The following is an 11,760-nucleotide window of genomic DNA, read 5'->3' as shown; positions in this document are numbered from 1 at the left end:
AAACTTACAAATTTTGGTGATATCACTTGATGTTGGGTCTGATAACTTCACTGATATTCCTCTAGCTCAACTTTCATCTTTACATGAATTGCACATTACTAATTTTATCTATGACTGTGATGGCCTTTACAGACTGTTTATTGGACTACACAACTTACAATACCTTGACATCTCAGTTGGTGGATCCTGTGGTTAATTTGTTATATAATACTAGTGCACCTGCAGCTGTGAGAGCCCTGATGCTGTGAGAGCACTGGTTGACCTCAATTTTGTTTTGCGCATATATTCCCCTTGTATCAAGGATTGCACCCACCAAGTTTGAACCCGATAGGACAAAGTTTGAAATCCATGACCTTTGACCTTTGACCTCGGATGACCTCCATATAATGTTTTTCATGCTCCCCTCATACGAAGGTTTCGACCCACCAAGTTTGAGCCCGATCGGACAAAGTTTGAAATTTGACCCCTCCGTAATGACCTTTGACCTCGGTTGACCTCGATTTTATTTCGGGCATATATTCCCTCGTATCAAGGATTCCACCCACCAAATTTGGGCCCGATCGGACAAAGTTTGAAAATTTGACCTTTGACCTTGACCTCCGTTGACCTTCAAAACCACACGGTCAACATGCTTTTCCCCGCACCTACCTATGTCCCAAATATCGGATCGATGCGTCGCAGCGCGGCAGAACGCATAGCCGGACAGACAGAGACCGGCTATTATTTTAGTAGTATAGATAAATTAATAATACTATTGTGATGTAAGAAGTGTTATTCTATTTGGCGTTAGTGATCACAGCCTGGCAAAATGTTAAACATTAAAATATATAATTATAATATTTTATTGTCAAGTGTGTGTCCACTTCTGTTGAGTATTTGACTATTTGATATTAATTTTTAATAACTTGTTAAAAACAATAGAATATATTTATTGGAAATTAAAGTGTACAAACTGATATTAGACTTTGCCCAAGTCTTAGTGCTTGATTATAACAGCATACAAAAAACTCCTTAAAAACACATGTTTTTGGCTCTTATTTTCAAATATTGGCCAAAAAATTTAAATCTGACTTTTTATATTGAGTTTAGTTCCAACTAGATGATTATGATTGAGCTGTTTTATTTAGCAAAACAGGGATATCTTTTTAGTCCCAAAACATTAGTACTGTATTTTCTAAAATCAGGAATCGAGAGTAGTGAAGTACATCACGAGCCCGATAGAAATACTTCCCCATCAGAGTTGCTAAACTGTATTAGTATCCACAGAATTGGGCTACTTTTCAATATTGTTAAGGCATGATGTGTGTATACCACCAAAGTCTAATTTCTATTCTGCATTTTAACTTTTGCAATTCAACTTTCAAAGTGAAATGAAAAATTGTGCTACATATATCTACTAAAAGCATTATTTTGCAATCCATAATATCAGTGCCCTTTTAAAATTGCATTCTAACCTAACTGCAATAATTAAGGGGGCTGCCATTTTCTTCTGAAGGGGGGTCATGAATATACCGGGGTCATTAAATTTTAACCTAAACATAGGGGGTTAGAATTTGTTTACACCCAAAATAGGGGGGTTATATAATTATTAAGGGCTGGTGACACAAATTTCTTTTAACTTACGCACAATCTTTAATCAGAATTTTAATGTGCTCCGCACACTTTCTTCACATGAAAGTTTTTGCGCACTCTGCGCCTTAGTTCTGCAATGAATAATTCGGCGTCATTCTGTGTATGCGGAAGGAGGGGGGGGGGGGGGGACATCAAAATTTTCGAACCGAGATAGAGGGGTCGTAAAAAAATTTAGCCCGCGATGGGGGAGGGGTCATAAAAATTTACTCCGGTCACTGACATATTCATGACCCCCCCGCCGAAGAAAATGACATCCCCTAATGTTGAGTACAATTTGCCTGAGACATTGTGGCAACCTTGTATGTGCACAATAGATCATCCAAGTTGATAATAGGGTAATAACATTAAGATATTCCAGGTCAAATCCATACACCCCCTATGGAAGAAATTACCATAATCTTCCTCACAGGGAGTGTGAATTTAACAAGGAGTTCTGTTTCAGTTTCAGTTTATTTTACAGTTCAGTGTGGGTTATCTTAATGGGTGATTCCATTTGGAATCTACACCCCCTGTGTGGGAGATTAAAGTCATGACTTCCAATAGATGGTGTATGGATTTCATATAGCATAGCCCCTATTTGGGTACAGAGTTTGGTACTAATCAGTGAAAGAAATTAAGTTTCAAACAATTTACCCATTTATCTTCATTTTGCACTGTATAACTGTAAGACATGTTTGATTTTCCATACTCTACAATGGCTTTGATACAATTACAGTGTGTGTATACTATTCTTGTGTATCAGATCTTGTATTCTTTTTGTATTCATTCTATACATGGACAACCAAGAGAAAATACATGTTATTCACAAGGAAGTTTGGGTTGTAAAATATGGAATTATACCAATATGGATTGTAGCTGGAGAGGCCTAGTCTGTATTCCACCATTACATCATGCAGCTTCTATAACTTCACTTGATCTCACTTACAATCAACTCAATGATATCACTGATGGTGTTTTTCATAGGCTCGGAAAATTGCAGTATTTGGATCTTTCAATCAACCATATTTCAGTATTGAATGATGGTGCATTTATTGGACTTCATGAACTATTAACTCTGGATGTAACAATAAGCTATCATTTATAAGTGACAAGGCCTTCAGCACACTCAATAAGCTTACCTTTCTGGACTTAAGTGACTCAAAGACTTTACCAGGTTCCCCTTTTCAAGATCTCACCTCACTGCAGACACTTAAACTCAATTGGCAAAATCTGTCAAGTCTCTGCACTACATCACTTGCCGGATTGGAAAACTTACAAACTCTGGTAATGTCATTTGATGATGGGTCTGATAACATCACTGGTAACCCTCTATCTCAACTTTTATCTTTGCATGAATTGTACATTACTAATTTTATCTATGACTGTGATGGTATTTACCGGCTGTTTATTGGATTGCACAACCTACAACACCTTGACATCTCAGTTGGTGGATCCTGTCCTGAAATCATGTTTTGCTCTTTATATGAAGAATACCCCCATCAAGTGAATGCAAGTCATAAATGTAGAAGAATGATTCCTTTGACATTTCTTGCATTTCAGCAGGCTCCTTTAAGTACCAGTCTTCCAGCATTTGAGGTACTAAATAATCTCACTAATCTCACACTTATCATTGAAGATGACATTTATGCAGCCACAGCAGCTTTGAACTCTCTAGATTCAACTCTTCAAAACCTAATCATTTCAGCATCACAGAAAGTCTACTTAAATTCAACAACATTTGCATCAAGGGGTAATTGGAAAGCATCCTTGCAGGTGTTTAAATTATCTGCTAATATACTATTGGTGGAAGGTGCAGCGTTTGAATGGTTTACTGATTTAAAAGTTTTAAATATAGAAAAACTCACTTATCTCACATGGTCTGCCTTCAAAGGATTAAGAAGTTTACATGAATTACAGTTAGAAGATGCCAGAACTGATATATTTTCATCTGGTGTTCTGGATATATTCAGCAGCTATAATTCTTTAACCATGTTAGATCTATCAGATTGTAAATTAAGTGGCAATTTTACTTTTTACTGGCATCACTTGTGTAACATTTCATCTCTTCAATATATAGACTTAACAAGTAATGACTTTGACAGTGATGACAAAACAGTACATTGGCCATGCTCGCCACCATATTTGAAAGTATTAACCATGGGGTACCAAAAAGATATGAAAATATCTCCAGATATAGGTCAGGTTGCTACACAGCTGGAATCACTTGATGTTAGTGAGAACTCAGTTGACTTTTATCAAACAAATTGTACCTGTCCTAATCTTGTCACTTTAATTCTTACCAAATGCAATTTGTTGATTCCAGATGGTGCTGAAATACATTTGCCTGTTTTGCATAAGCTGTACCTTAATGAGCTGCGAAGTGTGGATTCTGGCTATGTTGCAGTTCTCAATGTCTTGAAAACCCCCATGTTAAAACATCTTTATATGAGTAGCAATGGCATTTTCATTATTGATACTGTTCTCGGGAAATTGTTCAGCAACCTAACATATCTGGATCTAAGTAACAATTACATTTCAATCATGGAAAAGGTATCTATTTGGTTCAGTCACCTTGAATATCTGGATTTAAGCAACAACAGACTGACATCAATAGGTACCCTTGAATCCTTGAGCAACTTAAAAACACTGATTCTCTATGGAAACTTTATAAATATAGTCCCCAAAGCAATGCTTTCCCAATCTGATCATCCTTTTATGAGCACATTGGATTTACATAGCAATAATTTTCAATGTGATTGCAATGTGGAGCCATTTAGAAACTGGATACTTACAGATGATGTAGTTCATCTTCAAGGTCCATATGGTGGTTCTTATCAATGCTTTTCACCTGATTCAGCAAAGGGATTCAGCATCACAGAGATTAATTTAGATTGTGAATCCCACACCTGGAAGTACATTATAATCAGTATTGCTTGTGCTATAGTTCTGGTTATGTTAGTCATTTTGATAGTATACTATTGGTGGCACATTAAGTACAAATGTTTCCTGTTGTTCAACAGAAGAAGAAACAAACAATATAGTCTTATTGAAAATGCTGAACGTATCGATGATGATGAGAATGGCATTCCTCGATATGATGCATACGCCCCTTACCATGAAGAAAGTGCTGATGAATGGGTACACGGAGAGCTTCTACCTAATATTGAGCAAGGAGAGGAACCTTTCAGACTTTTCCTAAGGTGTCGAGATATGCGTATAGGGAGAATAAAGTTAGTTGAAATATCTCTTCACATGCAAAGAAGCCGCAAGGTTCTTGTTATACTCACGCCACAATTTTTTGAAGACAACTGGTGTAATAAAGAATTAGAATTGGCACATTATAGAGTCCTGGAAGAGAATCGCAATGTGATGATTCTTGTTATCTTGGAAGAGATTCCAAATAATAGAAAGACTCTGTTATTTAGACAATTACTCTGCAAAGTGCAATGCCTGAAATGGCCAGGTGATGGATATGGACAGTATTTGTTTTGGAGACGTCTTCGAGAGGAACTTAAGAGACCTGTGCCACTAGATCGTCGGTTTGCTAATTAAAGTCTTTCTGATTATACATAATGTGACGAGAATTAGTCACACAGTTTTGTTAAATTACTTTTTTTTATATAGTAAATATGACCTAATAATGACCAAGTTTTAAGTTCTAGAAATAAAGTGTATACAATTGAACTTTGAAAGAACCATACCCAGATGTCAGAAATATTAATATACAGTTTTGGTTATCACTCGGAGGATTTCCATGAATTGACAAGTAAGGGCAGAATTATTTATTTATTTATTTTTCTTTGCTATAGAATTCTTTGTCCATGTATTCTTGGAAAAGATCAGGTACTTTTTATTTGAAGGTTCTGCTCAATGACTTCGACCACCTTGATCTCTGATTCTTGATAGTTGGTTCCATGATGCCATACATACTCCTGTAGCTTGGTTATATACGTAGGCATAAATACATATGATGTATGTAGCGGTAGATTTGGTAATATAGCATAATACCATTTAAGCTTTAAAATAATGGATGTAACCCGGGGATGTACTCAAACAAAACGATGTACGTGTCCATAAGAAATATCATGAATACCGTAAAACCCCGTCTACAAGCATATATAGTGTTTTTTATAAAAGCTTAATTAATTCGAAGCAAGCGTTAATATACCAATACAATAGATCGGTCTTAAAATAATACTTGTTTGTATATGCTTGGATCCGTAATTTATTTGCTCAAACTCCATAATGGCGACTGGATTAATGTAGCTTTCATCAGAAGCACACTATGCTTGTAGACGGGTTTTACGGTATAAGACATCCGATAATGAGGTATTACTGTATCCAAGACTCGTGGTGCTTTGTTTTGCATGTTTGATGAAAGTTCTGAGGTTAGGAACGAAATACGTTTGTAGGAAAAAGATTCATAAATGTACAAGGTGTTTCATTTTGATCGATGTTAACATAATAACTGAAACTAATTTGGATTACTGTTCATTCCATCAATACCTGCCTTAGTTGGCTGTGATAAATGACAAAACGCGACCGAGCTGGCTGTAGTTTACGACCGCAAAATCTTATAGTCTTTAATTTTAAATTAGTGCAGCGTTCTCATTGATCATGGGCCCAATAGGTTTTTAATTCATAGTGTGAAAGCTTCACGCATATTTATCAGGTCTTATGATGAGTGGAACTTTTGGTCCATTGGTAAAATTGATTAATGTATACAAGATTTACTTTGTTCGCCTGTACTGACCATGTCTATCCGTGGAACGCAAGAATTGTTCAGTTTGGTTATATCTTAGACATGTCAATCACTGCAACGGTTTTGCTCTGGCCGTCATTGTGTTTTGTAGTACAACAAACCAATGCTGCTTTCAGAGCCATTCTATATCGCTTATAAAAAATGAAATACACAAATGGATTGATAGACGTATTTAATCCAAACACCGATGCTGCGATAATGTTAAGGGCTAAATTATCAACTGTAAAGACGCCAACTTCGATATTAAAATGTAACAAAATATTAATAAGATTAAAAACCGCTTGCACACTAGAGCACAGCAAAAATACAACTCCAGTTAAGGCCACCATATTAACTATTTGACGAAGTTGCTTTTCTAACTCAGTGGATGTGCTCAAGTGACTACGTGACCGCTTTCGCAGGACATAATATATGCTTATGTACATGTATAAATTTAATATCATTGAAGAAATAAACGCAATGAACAAAAGGAAGCTGAAGATCAAATCCGCATTCCACTTATAAAATAAAATATCATATGTACTGGGATAGCCCAAATAACCACTGCCGCTGGGCCATACAATGCATATTGTTTTCATTTCTTGCATAGGAAACAGTAGACATGCAAGACCGGCAGCAATCAACCAAACTGCAAATATGAGTTTTCTTGTTCGTTGTGTACCTTTTAAAACATGATGTTTAATTGGATAACATATAGCTAGAAAACGCTCTGATGAAACAAGAGTAACGAAACCTAGGGAGGCCAAGAAGAGAAAACCTCTCACAGTAATAAATCCGGGTGGAACGTCGTATTTCAATTTGCTATTCTGATAATCCACAACAAAAGGAACACCTACCATCAGCAAAGAGAATAAGTCTATGCTTGCCAGGTTTACCAAGTACATGAAAGTATCTGTGTATAAAGCGCGTGTACGAAGAACTGTCCAAATAAATGATATGTTACTGCAAAATCCGATTGTAATGAATGCCGGCCATATTATCTGGTAGATAACTAATTCATTTTCAGTGTAAAGTAACTTGTCGGCAATACTTGAAGCGTTGGAAAGGTCCCATGTCCAGTAAGAGGAATTTGAAGTGCATTCATTTTCCATCTTTCGCATACCAACGGCGTTAGGCATTCACTTGTCATCTATCACATACCAAAATGCAACGATGTTATCCTCATCTTTCACACACCTGTTCATACGAAGCACATTATATTTACCGCACCCGATAAAAGTAACTAGTTGTTTGGCCCTTTGTATTCAGTTCGCCAGCTTCTCTTCCGGGTTTCGTTTGTGTGTAAACACTGAATTCCTCCGTAATAAATTGCTTATTATAGCCCATTAGAAATGATAATGCGATTGAGGAATGAAGGTCTCTTTCCGCTATAATCTGATAGTTGTATGTGATGTTTTTAAGCCAAATACATTTGAAACTGGAACAAACAGGAACAAAAAAAGGAAAAAAACCCATCAGAACATCTTGGATACATATAAATACAATATAATACTGGAATAAACTCAGTAAACCGGTTATTCCCTGAAATCAGGTGTTCACCCTCATCCGAACTGACTAATGGGTTTCTTGACCAATTGATTTTTACCACAGTCGTTTAATTAGATATTACGTACATGCGTGCAACTAATTAGTCCCAGCAATATTAGTCACTGCAACAAATAGATTTGATTTTAAACATCAAAGGGATATCAAACAATTGAACACGTGAATAAACAAAACGATTTGAATATCGTGTTTCAACTTTACTATCACTCAACTGATATTTATACTGATTGAAAAAAAACCCGTGTCAACCGGCATTTTGTACAGGACGTAGTGCCCATCTCTCTTAAATTCAATGTATTCTATTACTTTCATATAATAGTGTATTTGATCACGTCAAGCGTATTTTGCAATTTTTAGTTTTAGTGGCGCACCATTTTATTTTCAGGAGGTATGGAAGTTTGGGTTGGGCGGATTTGTTTTTAACCGACTCCGGTGGCAATTTGCTTAATTTTTGATTTGAAGTTTACCTTTATACAGTTGAGTGAGTAAAATGATATTTTTTTGCTCATCAGTCTCACTAGTGGGCGAAGGGTTTTCTCCAAAAACACTTTCATGCAACGCCCCCTTGAAATTAAATGATGTGCTGCTTATGACCAATGAGTATATTTATTTACTAAATAAATTACTGTATTACTTGTATGGTCAGTGAGTATAAAGCCCTGCATTTTTTTCTTTTTTCGTGTGAAATATGAAGTGAATACATCATTCCGTTCCAGAGTTATTGATTAAAACTGGAAAACATATGTAATATTTGGGATTCGGACAATTCTGGAATAAAATGTTGGTACTCTTTGCCATTCTTTTGGTATATCAGTTCGGGGGCACTGGTAATTCAAAGGCCTATCATAATTCAGAGACGTCTCATAAATCACATACTCCCTAGTCTCAAAACCCAGCCGCAAACGATATTAGTAATAGCAAAACAATTTCAACCAATACCAAGAAGAAACTATAAACATTTTTATTCACTATTTCATTAAAACATTTTTATTTCCCAAAATTATTATCATCGTTATTATCTACAGGGCGTTTCTAGATTCCGAGACCGCCGGGGGCTGAACTGAACAAAATTTCCAAATGTTGAACATATCCATCGGCGTGGCAGCGCCGCTAGGGTTGTCTGAGGGGCGATGTGCCCCCTCACCCCTCCGAATTAGACATTTGTCAATGTGAAGGCCCCAATGGAGCCATTTGGTGCAACATGTTTATTGGTTATTTTCGGAGCATATACTTTTTACAGATTTCCAACTGAGCTGCAAATTTTAGTTTTAAATGAATAGGCCTACTTATACTTGTGCTCAATAACTCCTACAATTCAGCCTAAGTGTAGCCTTTTTTTGTTTTAACGCAAGGGGTGCTTGAGGGGGATCTGATATAATAGGCTTATAGGCATATATCTATGAAAGATAGGGGTGTAATTCATAACAAATTTCCTGAGGACCTGACTTCTGGGCCGCAAATGTTATGGGTATGAAACTGCTCAATTAGGCCTATATGGATTCTTGCAAGTTAGCCTTTTCTTTTTTGACGGAGAAGGGTACCTGAGGGGGATGTGCTCTCTCAGAAGTTGAGAAACTTTTCAAAAAATTACAATGAAAGTCATTTTGTGTAAAAGTTTACACTTATTTATTGGTATTATTTTCGGCATAATATATTTCAACGGACCCGAGTTGTGGGGGGTATTATCCTCAAACTAAAAGCCATTTGGTGCAACATTTTGCATTAGGCCCCTATTATTAACTTATTTTTCCGACCATCATGATTAAGCATAGCCTATAGGCCATTATAATCATGTCATGCTAATGCATAATATGTATTTTAGAACGGATTTCCAGTGGATGCGATTTCCGTGTCACAAATTTCAAGCATGAACATATGATGCGCAATAACTCAGAACGTACTCTTCTTCTTTTCTTCCTTGTTTTCTTTCCACTTTTCTGCCTTTCTTTTGCCTAAAAATGCCCGGACATTGAAATGAGGCTGGGTGGCTGCGCCAAAACAAAATTTTCATCCCAGTTTTGCTAATATTTTGTGCCGATTTTTGTAACATTTTCGTCCCGGTATTGGTATTATTTTATATTTGTTTTCAGTTTTCGGGATATTTCTTTCTTTCAATTTTTGGGAAATTAGACCGAAAAACTAGGCCTTTTCCTTTTCCCTCCCTTTGTCTGTATACCTTACTGCCCCACTGGCTTTGCCCAGGCCCGTTCGCAGGGGGGGGGGGGGCGTGCAGTGTGGCAAAAAGAAAAAAATAGGGTTTTTTATGCTTTTTTAGTCAAAAAAAGTTTTGGGTAGGAGGTCCACTTTTTACAACATCGCACCACCCCCTGGAAAAAGGTCCACCTTTTAAAATCAGCACCTCCCTTAAAAGAAATAATGCGTACGGGCCTGGCTATACCACTGCTCTGTCACTCCCCTTCCCCCCTCTCTTCCCTCTCCCTTCTCTCTCTGTCTCCCTCTTTTTTAAGACCCGGGGCTGCAGGCCCCAAAGCCCGACCCCCTGGGTACGCGCCTGGTTTACCGTAATTTGTTGATCTATTTTGAGCCACCTGATCATATCAGAACCCCACCCTTATTAATAAAATACAAGTGTCCATATTTATCCATATTCATCCCATGCATGTGTACAAGAGGAGTCAGGCCACGAGGTTAGGCCTGAACGTTTCCGTAGGGGCCTACCATTTTTCCCCAAGTATTAGGGGAGACCGGGGATGGAAGTTACACGGGGAAGTTGTTACACCTCTCAGTGTGCCAAGCTGGAATAAGAAAGGGTAGGCTAACTGACATCCATATGTATACACATCACTGGGGTTTACTGCCAATCGCGAGCTTTCTCCATTGTTCTACTAAAAAGTTAAGTCAAAAAAACTTGTTTGTCTTTTCCTAGTAACTTTTTGACAAAACTGAAATATTGTAATAGCTCTAACAACTGGAGGTGCATAATGCTAGCTTGTTATGGTAAATATAGTATGTGTGGGTCACTAATATATCACTGAGTCATGACCTGTAATTCTGCCTCAGGGTTGTGTTATGCTTATGTGTGTAAAACTCCCTATTGGGATAGTTGTTACACTGTAACAACCTACCCCATGTAACAATCTACCCCAATTACATTTTACATGTGTTGAACTAAATTTTGTTTCAATTTTCAGGTTTAAATATTTCATATGTTTACTGTGTATTTTGCTTTACCTAGAGCTGTAATTGTTCTGCTGTTAATGATACCAAGAACCTGGAAAAGGAAGACAGAGAGGGGGAAACGCCTCTTAATGTAATGGTAGGCTGCTGCCCAACGTGTGTTCGAATATGGTGATTGTCTGCGAGTTGCAGCGGCTGACCATAATATAAGAGCATCATAGTTTAATATAAATGAACTTGTTATAGAATAAAAATGATCTAAATGCTTCTAAAGGCCTATAAAAGGACCTTAACATTTTTTAACATTGTAACAACTTACCCCACATGGTGTAACAACTTACCCGGTATGCGGGGTAACTTGTTACAAAAAATTACCTTCATTAGTTAATTAGTAGTTAATTAGTTGAATACATGAATACAAAAGCCACCTAAGGCCATGCGAAGTTATTTTGAAAGAAAAACCTGTGTATCATTGTAATTCCTTCAGTTAGATTTACCTGGTCAATATGGTAAGTTTTACGTGCAAATGAGTGGATTAACCTGTATTAGGTATGACGATTAGCATTTCAGGGACTTCGTGGGGTTCATTTTAAATTTTGGACTTAAGTGGTTTTTTTAATCATATACAAAGACAACAATGTTAGAATGAGATTACCACTAGTAAGATAATACAAAATAAAGCACACAGGTATGTATAATGTTGA

At 36.9% G+C, this 11,760-nt stretch overlaps 1 protein-coding gene across 1 annotated transcript; it reads left to right on the top strand.

Annotated features, from left to right (window-relative positions):
- Positions 1-2,898: 2,898 nt before the first annotated feature.
- Positions 2,899-5,163, top strand: LOC140157897 (toll-like receptor 2 type-1). The gene has a single exon (XM_072181144.1). The coding sequence runs from the start codon at positions 2,899-2,901 to the stop codon at positions 5,161-5,163; it is 2,265 nt and encodes a 754-aa protein (XP_072037245.1).
- Positions 5,164-11,760: the final 6,597 nt, after the last annotated feature.

This window comes from Amphiura filiformis, chromosome 7, assembly GCF_039555335.1.
Source record: "Amphiura filiformis chromosome 7, Afil_fr2py, whole genome shotgun sequence".
In the NCBI taxonomy this organism is placed as follows: domain Eukaryota; kingdom Metazoa; phylum Echinodermata; class Ophiuroidea; order Amphilepidida; family Amphiuridae; genus Amphiura; species Amphiura filiformis.
Note: the sequence above shows the minus strand (reverse complement) of the source record. Positions and strands in the feature narration are given on the sequence as shown.

Bases quoted from the DNA above. Each gene is read 5' to 3' on its own strand.
- LOC140157897 (XM_072181144.1), top strand. From the start codon at position 2,899: ATGTCATTTGATGATGGGTCTGATAACATCACTGGTAACCCTCTATCT.